The sequence below is a fragment of the Nilaparvata lugens genome, chromosome 3, assembly GCF_014356525.2.
Source record: "Nilaparvata lugens isolate BPH chromosome 3, ASM1435652v1, whole genome shotgun sequence".
NCBI lineage: Eukaryota > Metazoa > Arthropoda > Insecta > Hemiptera > Delphacidae > Nilaparvata > Nilaparvata lugens.
The window spans coordinates 83968497-83990379 of NC_052506.1; the positions used below are offsets into that span (position 1 = coordinate 83968497).

General features: G+C 34.6%; 1 protein-coding gene across 2 annotated transcripts in view; it reads right to left on the reverse strand.

Annotated features, from left to right (window-relative positions):
- Positions 1 to 822: 822 nt before the first annotated feature.
- Positions 823 to 21883, reverse strand: part of LOC111054972 (transmembrane protein 198) — a 73421-nt gene continuing 52360 nt past the window's right edge. For both annotated transcript variants that reach the window (XM_039424870.1, XM_039424871.1), the window contains exons 5-7: positions 15323 to 15601; positions 14167 to 14306; positions 823 to 5258 (exon numbers count right to left, since the gene is read on the reverse strand). In XM_039424870.1, the coding sequence (XP_039280804.1) occupies positions 5082 to 5258; positions 14167 to 14306; positions 15323 to 15601 (596 nt within the window). In that variant the 3' untranslated portion in view covers positions 823 to 5081. The remainder of the gene's footprint in view (positions 5259 to 14166; positions 14307 to 15322; positions 15602 to 21883) is intronic.

Here is a 21883-nt window from a genome sequence, read left to right on the forward strand (position 1 = left end):
CAATAATTGAACATACAGTCTCACATAAAATACTGTGTTTCATGATGTAAAAACAATTATTTGGCGATTAATTAAAATATTAGCAACGATAGTTTTCGCTCAAATTTATAAACGAGTTCATCTGACTAGATTTTATTCTAGATGGAATGCTTGGAGAAAGGAAACATCTACCATTAACCAAGTATACTGAATACATACAATTTATCCTTGAATAAATCAAGGATCACATTTGACAAGCCAGATAGCGGTCTGTCAAGCAAGAAGCAAGGATTCATCAAACACAAAAAGGTACAAGCACTGATACATTTTTCATCATTTGAGAAGATAATGGAGAGGATAAGATGACATTGGCATTATGTTATCCCTTTTAAATGAATTTTTGAAACATTACCTACCAAATACAGTTTTTCTTCAAAGGTTATTGTCAAAATTCTTATAAATGTTGTAATCTATTCAGTAAATTATAATTGGTCAAAGTAGAAACTAGAACAAACCTTGTTTATAATTATCTAGATCTTTCTTCTAGGTAATAATTGTTGGCCGGAAATGAGAAGCTAATACAAGGCTACTTGAAAAATTGTTCAACCTCTGATCAATAAGAAAATGAACAATGTTTTTTTTTTTTAAGAAATATTGAAAAATGTCAATGGAAAAAGTAAGAATTGCATGTTTTACAAAAACTAATATGAGAAAAAGCTTTACAATTATAGCGACAAGCTGTACTGTAATTCAGAATTGAACTGAATCATACAAACACTTATTAGTTAATTGAACTGTTTGGAACTATATAAACTATTACTTTTCCAATTCTCTATATAAAAATCACAGATAAACAATTAATGAGTTACATATTATAACTTGTACATAGTAAAATATTTAATACCTATTTACATTATTATATCATATACACAACTTGCATACAGATTATTATAAGAATACATCCATAAATTCAACCCCATTACACAACCTGCCTGCCGCTTAAAGATTCAATCTCCGAATTACAAAAAATAAGCTATATGTGATGTGCTGAAATTAATAAAATGAACACACTACTCGAGGTTGGAGAGTAATCATAAATTAAATTGGATATAGTCGACGTATTATGTGGAAAATCGTGTTCATTACAAAATGATTTCAATTCAAAAAGAACAATTTAAATAATTACATTTATTAATTCAAAATAAACAGGCCGTTGTGCCTCGATTACAAATAATTCAACAATTTTGTATACAATGATAATATCGCACAGAAAATTCCAAGTCCGTGTAAAATAAGTTGAGACTTGGCTCTCCATTCGAAGAAATTGCAGGGTTGCCAAATGGTGTAAAATTGCAACAATCTCAAATTTCCAATTTAACATCTGAATTGGATGTAGAATATCATTCCTGATATCCCAGTAGTGTTAAAAAAGTTTTAAGGTTGAAGGATTAAAAGGAAATTCAACTCTCTGAATAAAAATTACACAGACACCAATAGAAAGGAGACATTCTCCCCATTATTTTGATATAAGTCTTACACATCACGACGCCCCATGATTCTGAAGGAAGTGACATTCAAAAGATAAACATTGGATGTTTCCAATTTCATCAAAAAAGTGGAATTTTCTATTAATCCTTCAACCCTAAAACTTTTTTAGCACTACTGGGATATCGGGGATGATATTCTACATCCAATTCTGACGTTAAATTGGAAATTTTACACGATTTGCCAACCCTGCAATTTCTTCGAATGGAGAACAAGGTCCCAGCTTATTTTACACAGACTATAAGTTTACTACTGTATCAATATTGAGTTATTAAATTAAGAAAACCAATATCGAATAGAAAAAAATATTTACTTTTTTCAAGATAACAAAAATTGATGAAAATAACGATACAACAAAAAATGAACAAGATTTAAAAATCGATCGTGTTCTTCAATTTGTGATTTCATATACAGTAATCCAGTGCAATTTCAGCATAAACACTCCATCAATTCCCACTTTACTGAAATCCGTATCGAGATAACATATCACAATCACAATTTTCAACAGCTTGGATTGGAATGATTGTCAAATAATTTAATTCATTAAATAACTAAAATCGCACAATAGTTGCAAACAATTGGAATAATTTTTAAGGAATAAAATGGAAAATCTTAAAGAAACTCACAACTATGAATAGTTTGAATCTCGGAAAGTGGTTGTGAGACTAACACGACTTCTAGCAAAACAATAACTAACATTGTAAAACTAATTAATACACCGATTTTCAATCATAAATCACAACAAAAGCATGAAGGTGATGCATAAAACACATGTAACAGAAATGACATTAACTACAATAAATAATGTCTAAATTATATAAAATAGCATTAGGTTACTAGTAGAATCAGAATAATTGTGTCTTTGTATGCAGAGATCACGTTCGGTCTCCAGAGGAGTAGTATTTGAAATCGACAATTTCATAATAGATTGTGCTAAAGAATTTTTAAAATAGTGTACAACTTGAAATTCATCAACTTGGATGAGCGCTGAAGAAAAAATTGGGGAACATAAAAGAGTTATTTTTAATAATTAATACCTAACAATTATTGTTAGGTACGTATTTTTGATTTGTTCAAATTGGAATCAACAAATAGTAAACTAGTTCACTTAAAATTAGGTTTCTTCAATTTTCTTTTGTCTGAACTGATCGTTATTTGTGCGATTATTCATTTCAGAAATTAGTTTGCTCTTCCAGTCATACATTGCTGAGAAACAAACCCCACAAAAGTTACAAAAAATAATAAATTCAAGGCTTTTAGGGAAATTACATAATAGGACATGTCATACTTTCAAAGAATAGTACCGTAATATTAATATGTCTAACAAAAATAATTTACCTTATCAAGGTAAGAATCAGTCATTTCAAAGATAATGGTACTATCAATGAAAAAGGTTGAAAATGGAAATACAACATAATGATTTGAAATTGAAGATTAGCACCATGAAATTAAAAAAATACAGTACATTTCAACTGAAATATAATTAAATCTGTCTTTAATAATAATTTAGGAGTAGGGGGATTATTGAATGAATAGTCTTGACAAAGTCTTGTATAACTTATGAACTTTCGCATATAAATTTCACGAATAGATCTTACAAACTTTAGCACAATCATAGATTTCATGTTTACTCGATAAATAGAGCTTATGAAATTTCAAGTATGAATTCCATGAATAGAACTGATGCGCTTTTACATATAAATTCCTTGAATAATCAAAAGTAGCAGCAAGTATAATCACTAGGTAAAATGGCAGTATAGAGTACCAAATATCTGTATAATAGTGATTAAGGATAATTATACATGAACATTATTCTTTACAAAACATGTTTTGCTTGAAATCGTACAAAAATCAAAAGCCTTCCATTAAAGACAATAATCTGGGAACCATCCCACAAAAAAATTGGCTGCCCTGGGCTAAAAGGGCTATCTATTTTCTTGGCAAAACAATGAGTTTTGAAAAATTTGAGCTCAATATTCGAGAAACAAATAACCTAGGTTTGGCTACTGAAAGTTATGAGCAGTAATGGTTTGCCCACTCCAATTGTCACACAAAATCGTCGCACATTTTGTTTTGAAACTAAAAGTTTCAAACCAGATTTCTTCAAAGCGCCCCGAAAAGATTTACAACCAACCACAATCACAGTCACGTTTTAGCACCACAATTATACGCGCAATATAAATCCAATCACTCATTGTTTTCCTCTGAGATAAACATTATTATTAAGATACATATTTAATATAATACAGCTACAACTATTTATATATATCCATATAAATAGAATGGACTTGAAAATACAGTATTATCATCACAAGTGTGCTCAATTATGTGCGAGCTGTCTACGTCACTAAAATAAATAATATATTCAACACAGCACAGTCACGGTATGTAGTTGAGTCACTCTCATTTACACGACATCAAATCAGGGCCCCAGGGCCGTATGCCAATCAGTTTTAGCTGAAAAGAATTCTGTACCAGGTTCAGCTAGAATCAATATTAGATAATACACAAAGTTTGGCTTGAAACAGTAGTTTAGTTAAACAAGTATTACTTGAACTGACTTTGGCTAAAATAAAAATGTAGGTTAGACTAAACTCAGTTTGGATTGAACAAAAATCTTGTTAGAACCAGGTAAAGCTTGAACCAAGTTTAGATTATACACACCTAAAATGAGATTGACTGAAGCTAATTGCCAATTTCACCAAAACGAAAACTAGGTTTGAACGGCAGTCGGTTCTAAACCAACAAAAAATCATATTAAAAGTCCAGTTTCAAAGTCTGCCTATTTCAAATGTCTGCTAACCTGGTTTTCGTTTTTTTCTGAAATCAGACGAAGTATGGCTTACACCAAGTTTAACTTTAACCAACTTTGGCTAGTCAGATGTAGTTTTGATACCAGGTTTGACTAGTCAAAGCAAGTTTGAATTGAACCAGGTTTTACTAGAACCAAATGACTAAAACCAATTTTGGAATAAGCCTTTGGATAAAACTAAGATTGGGTTGAAACTAAGTTTGGCTAAAACTAAGGCCCAAATTCACCAAAAACGGAAACTAGGTTTGTGCGAAAGTTGGCTCTAAGTTAGATGATTTTGAATTGGTTTTGTTATATGATTTTTTATTTATTTAGAATCAACTGACACTCAAACTAAGTTTTAGTTTTGGAGAATTCGGTCCTAAGTTTAGGTTAAAACCAAGTTTGACTTGAACAAGGTTGAGATCAATCCAAGTTTAGTAAAACCAAGTTTGGAATAAACCAAAGATTTAGTAAAACTAAAATTGGGTTGAATCTGAATATTGAGATTAAACCAAGTCTAGATATAACCAAGTTTGAATGAAACTAAGTTGTAATTGAACCAAGTTTGGATTAAACCAAGTTTAGATTAAACCAAGTTTGGATTAAACCAAGTTTATATTAAACCAAATTTAGATTAAACCAAGTTTAGGCTGAACTAAATTTAAATTAAACCAAGTTTAGCTTAACCCAAGTTACGGTTGCACATAAATCGGCACATTCTGAGTGTTAACAGACCAACAACACATGAGTGATGGAGCCGGGACTATCGATAGTGTATGTCGTCGTCATGCGGATATGGCATGTTGGAGTTGGGGTGGTGCTCGCCAGGCAATATGGTGAGATGTGTGGCATCCGACTGCAGGGTTGAGCTCTCCCCTCCATTGCATCCGTTCCCCCCTGGACCAGAAATCACTTTCCGCTGAAGAGCCTGTACGTAGTTCTGAAAACAAAACATTGCAAATGTTAGAAAATCGACACAAAATTACACTGACAATCCAAATGAGCAGACTAAACTTGTAATAAAGAAGAAGAGTATATATGGAACTGCCCTGTAGATTTACTGTGAAATTTTGCCCACTTGGGCGAGGGTTGCAGTTAAATTTTGACTTTGATAGTTTCCGTTGACAGTTCGTTCAAATCAGCAGTGATCATGTTATTTTTCCCTTGCTTGCTGCAATTTAAAATGCCCAAATTGACTTGAATTAGAACTTGTTGACTGGTGCTTATGGAGACGTGCTTGGGATAAGGAAGAGTATATATGGAACTGCTCTGTAGAATTGCTGTGAAATTTTGCCCACTTGGGCGATGGTTGCAGTTAAACTTTAACTTTGATAGTTTCCATTAGCAGTTTATTCAAATCAGCAGTGATCATGTTATTTTTCCCTTACTTGCTGCAATTTAAAATGCCCAAATTGAGTTGAATTAGAACTTGTTGACTGGTGCTTATGGAGACCTGCTTGGGATAAGGAAGAGTATATTATATGGAACTGCCCTGTAGAATTGCTGTGAAATTTTGCCCACTTGGGCGAGGGGTTGCAGTTAAACTTTGACTTGGTAAACATTTGATAGTTTCCATTGTCAGTTCATTCAAATCAGCAGTGATCATGTTATTTTTCCCTTGCTTGTAGCAATTAAAAATAAATACCCAAATAGAGTTGATTTAGAACTTGTTGACTGGTGCTTATGGAGACCTCCTTCCTATTATGGGCGAAGCCTAATGATTACTTGTCATCTCACACATGTGACACTTGGTACTTATTTATAAGCAGACGGTGAGACAAATAAATTGAAAAGAGAAACATTGATGAAAAAAAACATGACATATCATCACAGTATACATACGGGGCCGCGGAATTGGAAATATCTGGAACTCAAAATGTCAATGTTAAATTAATGTCCTATGCTTGAAAACTGTTGCTGGGTGGAACTCCGAATATTTGACAGACAGCGGAATTGGAAATATCCGGAACTCGAAATATGTTGCTAGGCGGAATTGGGATTATCTGGAACTCAAATTATTTGTTTGTCACATGGCGGAATTGGAAATATCTGGAACTCAAAATATCGGTGTCAAAGTGGGAGTACAAGTAATGTGTTTGTGATTGAGAAATGGTTAAAGTCTGACTTATTTTCTGGAATGTTAAGGACTAATTAGCTGACTTAGCGTAATATTCATAGCTCATTATATATTACTTTTGGACGGAAATATTGGACTTGAACTTTAAACAGTAAAAACAACTTGGTTGTATATTGGTTTATCAAATAATAGTCATGTACATATTATGCAAGTTTTCAAAACTCTGTTATCTGTTTCAAACAAGACTGACGACTGTTGATGAATTTATTTAAGGTTAACACTATATAGAATACGGTACTTCATATTTGTTTCATCACACATTTACACAGTCTCGCTAATAAAGATCGATATTGTGATATATATTTCCAATTCCACATACTTCCAATTCCACCAGCTGACAAGATATTTTGAGTTCCGCCGGTCTGCACGATATTCGGAGTTCCGCCTGTCAACATATTCGGAGTTCCATATATTTCCAATTCCGGCTAGCTGCAAGATATTTTGAGTTCCAGACATTCCCAATTCATGCGACCCATACATACAGTATGGAAACTCGGCACAAAAATCCGCCATCTTGTTAGAAAGTTCCGCATTGTAATAGTATTGATGGGAGGTTCTTTACTGATCCGGATCAATTGATCTCGTTCACTGCCACGAGCCAATCAAAATACCAGGATTGGAACTTTCTAACAAGAAGGCGCAGTCACGTGACGTGTCTAGTATTTGTGCAATGTAATAAGCATTGGTTGGATAGGCGTTTGATTGATAGTTTCCATTCTGTATCTATTCTGTGGTATCATGTAGAGGTTTGAAGGCGTTTACATCTCATGAAACACTCTTATTATCAATATCTTTTATATCAATATCTAATACAATTTGGAAAGAAAAAAATATTGACAAACAGGTCTAGATGGTTACATAAAGCTTCGTTTACACCAAAGTTATTAACAAAATGTTTGTTTTTCCATCCACATAGATTCTATTAGATTGAACGGAACTTGACAAACACATATGTTCATCATGTGTATGATAGATTATGTTCAATCTAATAGAATCTATAAAGACGGAGAAATAAACATTTTGTTAATAACTTTGGTGTAAACGCAGCTTAAGTTATTCATAGTCAGGAAACTAGAACTGACACACAACGCATCTCAAAGCACAAAGTCTAATAGCTCACTCACAAAAAATAAAGACATTAAATATAAATAAAAATATAAATCTGAGTACGCTTTTTAAATTATTTTGTCACGACATGTTTTAGCTACTAATGCCATTATCAAGTGATTGGAAAATAAATAAATAGTATTGCAAAATTCTTATTTTTACTTTCCTTGCCCTATTACCATAGGTAAGGAAAGTATTGCTTTCCGAAAAACATTAAGGTACCCAAATTTCTAGATTTCTGTACGTTTCAAGGTCCCCTGAGTCCAAAAAAGTGGTTTTTGGGTATGTGTGTGTGTGTGTGTGTATGAGTGTATGTGTGTGTGTGTGTGTGTGGTGTGTGTGGTGTGTGTGTGTGTGTGGTGTGTGTGTGGTGTGTGTGTGTGTGTTGTGTGTGTGTGTGTATGTGTGTCTGTGTACACGGTATCTCATCTCCCAATTAACGGAATGACTTGAAATTTGGAACTTAAGGTCCTTACAATATAAGGATCCGACACGAACAATTTCGATCAAATGCAATTCAAGATGGTGGCTAAAATGGAGAAAATGTTGTCAAAAACAGGGTTTTTCGCGATTTTCTCAAAAACGGCTCCAACGATTTTGATTAAATTCATACCTAAAATAGTCATTGATAAGCTCTATCAACTGCCACAAGTCCCATATCTGTAAAAATTTCAGGAGCTCCACCCCATCTATACAAAGTTTGATTTTAGATTCCCATATCAGGCTTCAGATACAATTTTAACAAAAAATTTTTAATGAAAAAGATCGACCATTAAAATCTCTACAATTAATGTTCAGTAACATTTTTACCTAAAATTGAAAATAAGCTCAAAATTTGAGAAAATGTGATTATCCAATTATTGCAAACTATGGGCAACTGTTGATTCTATTAAATGATTCACTATGAAGACCTCGTATGTCTCCAGCGTTATTGTCCTGTCACCAGCTGGCTCAGATCTTTGTTTATAAGAAGACTTGAGATGCGCGACAACACTAGCGTCAGGTGATCAGTTTGTAACGGCAAGGAAAGTTGTGTGAGTGCGCCACACCAGATTTTTTTATCATAATGTTAGTATATTCATATGATTTTAAAAACTAGGACTGTAAATTTTAGATTTGAATATACATGATTCATGTCGAAACATGTCGTGACTAAATAATTTAAAAAGGGTACTCAGATTTATATTAATTTTCATTTATATTCAAAAGTAGCCCTAAAGAAAAAAATACATTAAATATAAGTATGGAACACAGAAAAATAAACTAAAAATAGAAGATAACAATTATATTTTTATCCCTTTTGAACATGGAATCAGCTACCCAAAACTATAGAGATTACTATCAAATTTTGAAACGGTGTGTTCTAAAATTCTGATCATCTCGTTCTTATAAACGTTGTGGAAAGAAAATACTTGATCAATTCAAATAGTATTGGATTTTTTTAGTATGATGCCCACATAAGTCCAATAATTGTACGTGGGTGATGGTGGATTTATGAATTGACCTCAAGTTCTAGCATGAAATTTGTAGATGGGTTGCTACATAGCACTGTAAAAGATCAATTATATGAACTTTAAACCAGAAAACTGGGAAAGCAGACGCTTTCAGATTACTCGAAATATTTCCTCAATTATATCAAATCCTGGGAATTAAACAGAACAATTAAGCTAATTAACAGAACAAAATGTTAATAACTTAATCCTTATAAATTCTATTAGATTGAACGGAACTTGACAAACACAATGAGCGATATGAATAAAACCAAAGCATATGCTCATGAGGATGAGCATGGAGCATAAGGTTTTGCTCATGAGCATTAGGTAGAAGCATAAGCATTTGCTCATTTTTATATGAATAAGCTTTACCTTACACTCTTACCTTATGCTCCTGAATTCTGGAGCAAATGCTCAAGTATTTTAAGATTTTTCATCAGCTGATTCGACTTTGTGGCCTTACTTTGTTTTTATAGCTAACGTAAGCGCTAAATATGCAAGTATAGACACCGCTTGTGTTTGCGTCGTCTGCTCTGTTCTCTATCCATGAATTGTGTTTTAGATTATGAGTTATGAATTTTGAAATAACTGCGTGAAAAAATGTCACCTCTATAATAATTTTCAGCATAATCTTATAATCTGAATAGTCTTCTTATAGTTGTCTACACTCTCATCTTCTTAAATGCATATTTCCTATTCTGTGATAGCTATCTTTATATCGGATGGGTATCTTTTGTAGGAATAATGGTGATATTATTTTTCATGGTTGAATCTAAAAAGAGTTTTATAGTCCTCAACTGTTGGTTGTGATCGTATCTGGCAGAGTTTCCTCTTACCCACACGAATTAGTTGAGCCATTTTACTATGAGTAAAAGGTGAAAAGCTGCTCCAGTGTAGACTCACCTTTTGTGAAGCATTTGCTTCAAAAGTTGAGCAAATGCTCTAGTTTTTATTCATACACTTTTGAGAATAAGCTTTTACTTTTGAGCAAATGCTCAAACTATATTTTGATGAGCATGACCAAAAGGTTTTGCTCACGTTTATTCATAGAAAATGAAGCATATGCTCCATATTTTAGAAGTATGAGCAACTGCTCAACTTTATTCATATGGCTCATTATGTTCATCATGTGTATGATAAGTTATGTTCAATCTAATAGAATTTATAAGGATTAAGTTATTAACTTTGGTGTAAACGCAGCTTAAGTTGTTTACTAACATAAGCAGCATAATACTTCCTTGTGCCTTCAGACAATAATTCAATAGGAAGGATAAAAATAATTTAAGTAAATTACAGACCACCATTAAACGAAAACGTTTCGCTAAGAAGAAAAAGCAAAATAAACAAGGATAACATTTCAATAAAGACACGCCTAGAGCAAGACAACTACTCAGACTCATGAGCAAAATTCACAATACAGGAAACATCAAGAGAATGAAAATATGTCAACAGATCGAGAAATAAAGTAGCCTACACCTTGAAATAAATTTTGCAAAATATACTAAACAACACACGAAGAAATGGAACTTCGTCTGATAATAAATTTGTGAACTCCTAACCTGGGCTTCACATTGACAGCTTCATTCAACTGCCTTGAGCCACCCACTAGGCACGGATGGCTGAAAAAATCATTTCGATAATAATTTGGTCCATACTGTAGGCAAGATTTTGCTTTTTAGAACAATAAATACACCCAAAAACTTCAAGAAAAACTCCAAAATGAACTAACAAAATGCTGTACTTCCAGTTTTTATTACGAGATTGTTATTTAAACTTGTTGATTTATAGCCAGTGCAATGACTAATTTGTAAAAGTAAATTTGAATAGCTTTTTGTTGGTGAGGAGTCCCCTGCGGGAGGTTCCACCTCGTCTGCTTATATAATTTTAGCCGTCAATGGGCCTTATGACTGTCATACTTCAGCCGGGACCGACATTTATTTTTTTTATTTATACGTTTATTATTTAATTATTCGGTATTTCCGGCTGATTGTCCTAGACCAAGCCGTAAGCTATAGTGTGAGCAATATTTTAATTAATACTTCTTCTAAATAAAAATGTTGTTTTTTTTTCAATAAACAAGGTTTTATCTCTATCCATATCTCTTTAATAATTTATTCAAGTCTCACAATAAAGGTGGTTCGTGCAACCGTGTCAAGATGGTTGGGGCTGTTAGCGATATCAAACATACTTATTTTCTTCATAGGTATCCTATACTATTAAACGAGCAATTTCTGTTTATATGTTTAGATGTTTATATATCTGTATGTGACCGGATCTCGAAAACGGCTCTAACGGTTCTCACGAAATTTGAAAGAAAGTAGGTTTATGATATAAAAATTCGATTGCACTAGATCTCAACCCTGGGATAACTCGCTGAAGGACATTAAAAGGATAAATATGTCCTTGGAAAAACAGCTGGAAATTTTGTCGTCTGTTGATGATGGAAGTGAGTGGGCGAGTGCATGTGTTTGGAACTGAGATAAAATTATGACTCAGCTGTTGAACTTTTGTAATCATTCTTTTGTAATCAGTGCCGGTTAAATTTCAATCCTGATTAATTCCAGTAGAACCAATCTGATAAGCTATCTTTTTGAAATGGTCTTCTCTGATTTGGATTAAAATTTAACATGCTTTTGCGAGAGAAATTTTTGCATTCCTCTGGGAATTAATCTCAATCCACTGTGATCAGATAGAACCTTTCTGTATGAACTATAAATATACTAGTAGTTCTGTGAACAGTAGACCTCACGCAGTATTCTCATCCACAAGTACCTGATTGAAACTATAGACCTTATGGAAATACAGCAATAGACTGGCTTCTCCACACATCTGTGTAATCGCTTGTCAGCTGATTTATGATGACTAATTCTACATTCTGATTTTTACTCTAATATTGGCGTATGAAGGAGGCTCCTTTTTCCTTTTAAATTATCCTTGAAATGCAAAATTTCCAAAAACCTTGTATTTACTTCGACGCGCAATTAAAAAAGGAACATACCTGTCAAATTTCATGAAAATCTATTACCGCGTTTAGAGAAATGCCAAACCGTCGACTTGAATCCTAGACCTCACTTCGCTCGGTCAATTATAATTTCTTCTTTCGTAATAAATTTTATATGCTTTTGTACTCCATAGCGGAGCTCGGTGCCCCGATATTGACCCTGATGAATCGTGTAGCTATAGCCATACAGTTAATATAGTATATTGCTATTGCATAGCTTGTAATGCTATCTATATAGCGCTGTAGCCTGTAGCATATTTTAATGAACAAAGATGTTTGCACTATGAACTGTTATAATTATATATCAATGACATCAGCCTACTAAGCCTGCTTGAAATAAGTCTACTAAACTATTAAAAGAATCAAGCCTAAACATATAAAATTAGAAGTTTGTTTAATCTTCAAGGCAGCCAAAGAAAGGGTGTATATTCGTAAGTGCGAGTATTTCAACTTAATGTTTATTATATTATAGAATTATCAACACATTTAAAAATAATATTTACATAATGCCATTTAAAAGCCAAAACCTATCCTTCCCTTTTAATGATTTATATATAATTTATATAATATTTGCAATATTATAATCTAACTGAACAGAAACTTTCAGGTTATGTAAATTATAGTGAACACCACGTTATAATGACAAGCAAAGTCGCCGGGTCTCTTAAATTGACTCCATCTTTGCCACTGAGTGTACCAAAGACCTTATAGATGCATCTCTTTACACAGCTGTTACTCAATTCATCCCATTAAATTTGATCTAAGTTAAGTTGGTGTATCACAGATTTTTAAATTAGCCGCCATTTCTGGTTTGTATGAAAATATAAATCTAATCTCAGTTATGAAAACAAAGTTTAGAATCAAAATATGAAAAAATATATTTTATTGATAAATTTAATTAATATGACATGAAATTGATTATTTTATCAAGGACATGGAAACTAAAATTACATCAAATTTAATGGGATGAATTGAGTAACAGCTGTGTACACTCAGTGGCAAAATGCAGTCAATTTAAGAGACTCGGCAAAGTTTTTCTCCTATCTTTCTTCGCTGCCATTGTAACGTGGACCTCACTATAGCTATAGCTTGAAGTAGCAAGTCTTGCCCCATTATGACGTCACGCATCCATTTCATGTTGGCTTCAGAGGTTAGACTTTCCAACGTGTCTATTCTATAACTGGTCTAAGATTACAACAACATACTTATTACCATAGCCACCTCTAATAAAAGGCCCTGGCCTACGATGTTGCAACGTCGCAGAGTAGGATAGAATCTAATACATGATTGATGAAAAAATTGAAAAGAATACCAGCTGATCTTTTTCACCAATCATTGTATTAGATTCTAGGCCTACACTGCGACGTTGCAATATCGTAGGCCAGGGCCTTGTATTAGAGGTGCCTATACTACCCTGTACTATTAAACGAGCAACTTCTGTTTATATTTTTAGATGTTTGGATGTTTAAATGTTTGTATTTCACCGGATCTCGAAAAAGGCACTAACTATTCTCAAGAAATTCAGAACATAATAGGTTTATAATATAAAGATTCGATTGCACTAGGTCTCATCCCTGAAAAAACTCATCTCATCGCTGAAGGACATTAAAAGGATAATTATTATTCATCCTTGGAAAAACATCTGATAATAATTATTTCGTCGTCTGTTGGTGATGGAAGTGAGAGAGCGAGTTCATGTGAGTGGGACTGTGTCAAAATTATGACTCAGCTGTTGAACTTTTGTAATCATTCAATCAGGTACTTAGTGCCGGTTGCAAAAAAGCCGGGTTATTTTCAATCCTGATTAATTCCAGTAGATCCATCTTTTTGAAATGGTCTTCTCTGATTTGGTTCACGTGAAGTTAATCAGGATTAAAATTTAACCGGCTTTTGTGCAACTAGGCCTTTGTGAGGGGAATTTTTGCATTCCTCTGGGAATTAATCTCAATTTAATGTTATTAGATGGAACATTTCTGTATGAATGTTATTATAATTAATTCTTTCGTAATAAATTTGATATGCTTTTGTACTCCAGAGCGAAGCTCGATCCCCGATATTTACTATAATTTTGTCAATATGCTTTTGTGTTAATTGAATGGGGGTAACTTACCTGACTAATAACATCGCCGTGGGCTGTTCGTATTTGGTATAGGTAACGATACTTCTTCTGCCTGAGTTCGGCCCTCTGTTCGCGTGTGCGCACCCTCACCCGGTTGGGATTCGTGTGGTGATGTCTCTTCACGTGCACCACTGCAATACATCAAAAACACCAACATCAAACACTATTGCGAGCGGATCAAATAAAATTGAAAAACAATTCAAATTCATTAACATTATTGAAAGAAAAGTTTCTAATTCCTTGCCCTATTACCATAGGTAAGGAAAGTATTGCTTTTCTTAGGCCAAAATACGCTCTTCCGAGTACGTTTGACAATTGGAAAAATAATTTCAATTATTTCTGGGAAACTTTCTCGCTTTCACCAAAACTTTCGCTTTCTAGCATGTCGAAAATTTCATGTTTTCTGCTCGAAATATCTCGACATTGACGAACATAATCATCAATTAAAAAATAACTATAAGTCGGATAAAAATGATCCAGACACCAATAGAAAGGAGACTTTCTCCCCGTTAATTTGATATAATGTTTTATTACGCATTACGACGCTCCATGATTCTGAGAGAAGTGATATTTAAAAGAAAAACAGATCTTCTCGATGTTTTCAATTTTATCATAAAAGCTAAATTACCTTTTAATCCTTCAACCCTGAAGATTTTTTTAGTACTACTAGGATATCAGGGATGATATTCTACATCCCATTCTGACGTTGAATTGGAAATTTGAGAAAGTTGCAATTTTACACGATTTGGCAACCCTGTAATTACTTCAGATGGAGGGCCAAGTCTCAACTTATTTTACACAAACTATAGATAGAGAAGGCTTGCAGTGGTGTATTCTCAAGGCGGCTAGATGCGAAGCCGAACTAGGTTTAAGAAAAGCCAGTTCTTTCCTTTATTATATTATAGATAACCCTTTGGTAAACATGAAAATTATTAATATGAATTTACTATCCAAGTTGTCAGACTTAATGTCTATGACTCGTAGAATGATGGTTTTTTTTATTTTTGAAAGGTAATTTTCAAATTACTGTGTGGGGGGTTGATTGACCAGGTCGGAGAGCTAGTTCAAGGTAAGTGTTGAGGCTAGGCCTCTGAAGGCTTGTGTCCAGCAACATTTTTCACAGCAAATAAATCAGTGTTGTACTTACACTGTTGGTGATGTATGCCTCGCCCAGTGATGGAGCACTGTACGACCAAGCCGAGCATGACAAGCGCCGGCCAAAAGCCAAGTATCAGCCAGCCAAACCAGCAGGGCTCGGAGGCGGCAGAAGCACTGGAGGCGCTGGCAACACTGGAAGCGGCACTCGACCGCCTCTGCACCACCCGCCCCCACAGCCAGCCCACCATCGCCAGGTTCTCCACAAAGTAGTCCATGACGCCAGACACGATAGCACCCCCGTACACGCATGTGCCGATTATCGTCAACACTGCAACAAAATCACAAACATTTATTTGAAAAAACTCAAGATTGCAACACTGAAACGTTATTTTTTCAATCTCCGATTGGCCATAAATAATAGGCGAATGTAAACCGTGTCCCACGGAGAGGTTTACACGTTTGATTTTATATTACGTGCCCATTCATGCACAGAACTTTTTTAAATTTTACACAGTTTACAAAGTAGGTTCTGAAAATAATCTGGGAAAATTTCAACACCCTAACATTCGTAGAAACAAAAAGGCGGCATATTGAAAAACGATACTTTAAGAACATTAAAAAGGTATATTTGGTTTTATAAAATAATTTTATTTATGCACTTAAGGACAATATGACTTTCAAATAAAAAACTAGAACATAGACTAATAAAGAACATTCAAGTCCAAAATCATTCAAATTCAAATGATTTGTAAGCTCTTACAGAAACTCCGCAGTTTTCGGAGACGTTCCTTTCTATTGATCGTTTTAGTTCCTCATAATAATTGTAAAGTGTAAGTTACCTACTTGAAAAGATACTGCATTATAATACTCATAGGTATTTTAGATTTTATTACCTATAGGTATATTGTCGCTTGTTATTTATCATTAATTCTAAAAGCTAAAATCTTTACTTTTCTATGATTTGTCTTTATTCTTACAAGTATAGAATACTCAATTGTATTTGGAACTCGCTCCTCACTCACAGGCATTTGCCCATATGAGGAGCCTTCTTCACATTTTATATTGTATATAATATATATATTGTATTTTTGTAAGAGAAGAAGAAAATGAATCAATTTCAATGGAAGCTATGGGTATAAACTTTTTCCTTCAAGTAACCCCATAAAAAGAAGTCACAAACAGTTAAATCTGGTGATCAGGGTGGCCAATCTAAAAAATCACTTCCACGACCAATCCGACGGCCATGAAGTTTGTCATTTACTAATTGCTTGACATGATTTGCAAAATGAGGTGGAGCACCATCTTGTTAGAAGATTGCTTGATCCATTTCTGGTACTATCAAATGAGCCAAGACTGCAGCAACTAAGTAAACAAATCAGATAATAACTCATAAAAGTAGTTTTTATAGAAAGTGAATTGGTAAAATTTTCAAAATGCCGCAATTTTTTTCTACGTAGGTTAGGGGGCTGAAATTTTCCCAGAATATTTTCAGAACCTACTTTGTAAACTGTAAAAAAGTTCGGTACATGAATGGGCACGTAATATAAAATTAAACGTGTAAACCTCTTCGTGGGACATGGTGTATAAAAGAATCAGTTTTCACTAAACGTTACTTATGAGTATTATTCAACTTAATTTCCGTGTAGGTTGAGTCATTTATCATACCAGTGGACCAGCCTACCAAAACCCTCTTCATGAAATTCTGCCGCTAAATGAGTTCAAGTGGGCTATGACGTTGTTGTGGAGCTTTTAGCTAGTTAAGGTGCGTACAGATACACGCGCCCCGAACATGAGCAATTCACTTTTAATCAGCTGATTATATCTGTATTTTTACAGAAACGGTAAGATACAGATTGATATAAAAAGCTTGGCATCAGCTGTTTAAAAGTGAATTGCTCATGTTCGCGGCGCGGAAATCTGCACGCACCTATAGAGAGCTCTGCCCTCAAAGTCATGACTTGAGTTTGTGGAAAGGTTCAAGTTAATAGTGGCCAAGTCAGGTTTGTATGGTGAGTGTTCGAAATAACACCTACCATTTGATTTGCTGGAGAAGCTATTTGGTTACACCAACACTGTAAGACCAATTGTCATGGATTACAACGATTCTGGAAGATATTTCAACTGACGTCTTTAAATTTCCAACCCCATTCACGCACAATATCATCACTCGTCACTTATAACGTTTCCTGTGCAAATTCGAATGATTCCTCGTTAGATTTCTGCCAAACAATTGGCATTTGCTTGCAAAAACAATTAACGCTACGCGACTAGCACTTGACAGCAGATTCAAGTGAGGCGGCCATGTTTCGGGATCTATAACTCGTCAACAGTTGACGTTCTGGCTGCACCGATCGAAAGGCGATTGGTGGGGATGACAGAGTTCTGTAAAATTCATTCCTCTACCACCTGTCTATGCCTTATTATACAGAATTATAATATTATATATTCAATTTATTGTTTATCCATTTGTAGGAAGATCATTTTTCAACCTTCGAACATATAAAGAGTGAGTCATATGTAAGGGAAGTCAGCGGTTAGACACCGAAGTGGTAACATGTAGAGAGTGTTTAATAGTATTTCAGTAATAGTATACATAGTTATAGTAGTGTCGTTTAGTGTAGTTTAGTGTCGTTTACTATATTCAATAGAACAATAGGTTTGCTTACGCTGGAAAAATAGAGCCGGCTGTGAGTGGAAGTAGTACGCATGTGCGCGCTCGCGTCCGTACGTTCGCGTCGCCTGCCGCGGTCGGTCACCTCGCGAAAAACCAACTGGCGAGAAAAAACTGCTGAGCCGTCGTAATAGTTATATTAATCAGAATAATGAATGGAAAGGAATGGAAACTAGTTAAACCTTCGACTTTCTTAATTCCAGAATTTGAAGAAGTTGAAGATAATAGCTGCAATTCATCACCACCACCATCAATCACCATGAATGAAGGAGATACATCACCAGAAAAATTCATTCAACCAGACCAGCATAAAACTCCGGCAGAGCAAATACTATATAATGCATGGAAGGAAGCTGACAATAGGATGCGAGTAGCAGAAAGTAAAAACAACATGTTTGAAAAAAAACTGGAAGAACTTCAAATCAAGCTGTGTCAGTTAGAGAGCGCTAATTTCAACTCGGCCCCTGCAGCTTCCAACAATTTGAAAGTTGTAGAGAGTGGTAAGTCGGATCAACACCAATCAACAACAATGAAGAAAAATCAACCAAAAGGTGGAAAATCTGATAATGTTAAAAATGCATCACGTAGTACTAGTTACTGTACAGATGAGGAGGAACTTGCCAAGGAGACGGAGTGGATGAGAGTGAAAAATGGGAGATCTAAGAAGAGGAAGCTGAATACTTCACTTTCGCCTCCATCACAAGAAAAATCACCTCCACTCTATTCAAGAAATAAGCGAAATGCTTCTTCAAATAAAGAGAATAAATCGAAAGATGACACTGGACATGAACAGTTTTCCACCAACAATCAACAGTCAAATAAAATTTTGAAACCACCACCCATCATAATATACAATATTAAAAATTATCAAGTTATCTATAAGATTCTAAATAAAAAAATGGAGAAAAATTCTTACAAGGTGACTTTACTGAATAATGATAGTCTAAAACTCAATGTTAACACAGAAGAGAATTACAGATTAGCTACGGCAGTGCTGAACGAAGAAAATATGAATTGGTCTTCGTTTGAAAACAAACAAACTAGACCTATTAGAGTAATTGTTAAGAAATTGCATAGCACTTGCGATCCAGGTGATATAAAAGAAGAACTTCAAGAGAAAGGATTTAAAATTCTGGATGTTGTAAACATACTGCAGTGGAAGACTAAAGAACCACTTCCAATTTTCATGCTCACTTTTGATAATTCAGAGAATATAAATAAAATTTATGAAATCCATGCAATCATGGGCATGAAAATTGAGGTTGTGCCAATTAAGAAGCCGAAATTCCTACCCCAATGCAAAAATTGCCAAGCCTGGGGGCATACTAAAAAATATTGTAGGAAAGATCCCAGGTGTGTGAAATGTGCCGGTCCCCACCTTACCACCAGCTGTACAAAGCCAAAAGAAGAAAAAGCAAAGTGCTACAATTGTGGAATGGAACATCCAGCTAATTATAGAGGGTGTCTAGTGGCACAAGAACTGCAAGCACTTCGGAATAAGAAGAAACAACCAAAAACCAATGAGGGAAATAAAACTACTGTGCCTCAAAGGGTATTAAGAGATGCTCGAGTTATTGAGAATCAGTCTTATTCGGATAGAGTAAAACAAGTCCCAGTTAACAAAATGAATGAGAAAACCCAACTTATATCGCAGAGCTTAGGTGAAGATTTAGGATTGAATATAGCCTCTCAACTCCAATTAATTCTTGAAAAGCTAGTTAGGCAGGAGCAATTCAATAAAACAATTCTTTCTAGACTAGAAAAACTAGAAAATACTACAGTGAAAGAAAGCACTTACAAGAAATATGGAAGGTAGATTTAGAATAATGACATGGAACGCCAACGGTATATTACAGCATAAAGATGATCTATTGGCAATTCTAATTGAACAAAAAATTGATGTTTGCCTAATTTCAGAAACACATTTCACAAAGCAATCATATTTGAAAATGAGAGGTTACAAAATATATCATGCAGTACATCCCCAGAACAGTGCTCGTGGAGGAAGTGCGGTGATGGTTAAAGAAGAATTAATTCATCATGAGTATAAGAAAATAGAATTGCAAGAGTTCCAGTCGATTTCTGTAAAAGTGAAACTTACATGCCATTCGAGTGGAATGATAACGATCGCAGCTGTCTACTGCCCTCCTCGATTCAGCTTAAAGAAACCAGATTACTGTGATTTTTTAAGAAATTTCACAGGAAAATTCATCATCGGTGGAGACTTCAATTCGAAGAATACTAGATGGGGCTCGAGACTAACCACAACCAAAGGGAAGGAGTTACAACTGGCCGTTGATGAATACAACTGCGAAGTACATTCGACAAGGAAGCCAACTTACTGGCCAACAGATAGAGCTAAGATCCCAGACCTGTTAGACTTCTTCATCACAAAGTACATATCACCCAACACTATAGAGGTTGAGGAAGAATTTGATCTTAACTCCGATCATTCACCAATTGTCCTTACAATCCATAGCTCTGCTGTGAAAAAACCCGGAGCACCACAACTAATAAATAAATATACAGACATAGAATCATTAAAGCACATGATAGAAAATAAAATTGATTTAGACACATCTCTACAAACGACTGAAGAGCTGGAAAATGAAGTACAAGAGTTTGTAACGAGCATTCAACAATCTGCATGGGAAAACACTCCCCCACTTCAGAGTAAAATTAAAGGTAATTGCTACCCCCAAGTAGTAAGAGAGCTGATAGCAGAAAGAAGAAGAGCTAGAAGAATCTGGCAAACGACAAGAGATCCAAGAAGTAAAATAGAACTGAATAGAATTACACAGAACTTGAGAGGAGCAATACATGAAATAAAACAGCAAGAGATTAACACTTACCTGGAGGAACTAAGTAATGAGGCCAGTACCAACTACTCACTATGGAGAGCGACAAAGAAAATAAAGAGACCAGTGGAATAAGTGGCACCAATAAGAAAAGAAGATGGAACATGGGCTCACAGCAGTAAGGAAAAAGTGGTTTTGTTTGCAAACCATCTTGAGAAAACATTTACTCCTCATGATGATAGAGTGCTCAATGATGGAATAAATGTAATCATACAGCCAAGACTTTTGGATAATATCCCTCCAACATCGCCAAGAGAAGTTAAAAAAGAAATAAATAATATGGCAAAGAAGAAATCACCCGGATATGACCTCATAACAGGAGAAATACTTCAACATCTTCCTAGAAAAGCAATTGTGAAATTGAGTCATATTTTCAATGCAGCTTTCCGTTTAAAGTACGTGCCAAGTTTATGGAAAGTAGCCGAAGTTATAATGCTACCTAAGCCCGGAAAGTCACTAAATGAAGTAACCTCTTATAGACCAATATCACTCTTACCGGTACTATCAAAACTTTTTGAAAGATTACTGTTGGCAAGATTAAAACCAATTCTACAGGATAAACAACTTATACCTTCTCACCAGTTTGGATTCCGTAGTAAACATTCAACAATTGATCAAGTACACAGACAAACAGATGTAATAGAAAGATGCCTTGAGGAGAAAAAGGTATGTTCTACTGTCTTCTTGGATATTGCCCAAGCTTTCGACAAGGTTTGGCATGAAGGCTTGTGCCATAAATTAGAACAAGTCCTACCCGCAGCATATAGCCAATTATTGAAGTCCTACCTGGACGAGAGATATTTCAGAGTGAAGCTGGATGATGAATACTCTACACTAAGGCAAATTAAAGCTGTTGTACCCAAGAAAGTGTGCTAGGACCAGTTTTGTATACACTGTACACTAGTGACATTCCAAAGCCAGCAGGAGTCACTATAGCTACATTTGCAGATGATACTGCTATTCTCTCAGTCGCAGAAGATATTGAGGAATCTACAGAAAAGTTACAAAGAGCAGTTAATGAAGTAAACACATGGACAAATCATTGGCTAATTAAACTAAATGATACCAAGTCTGTACATGT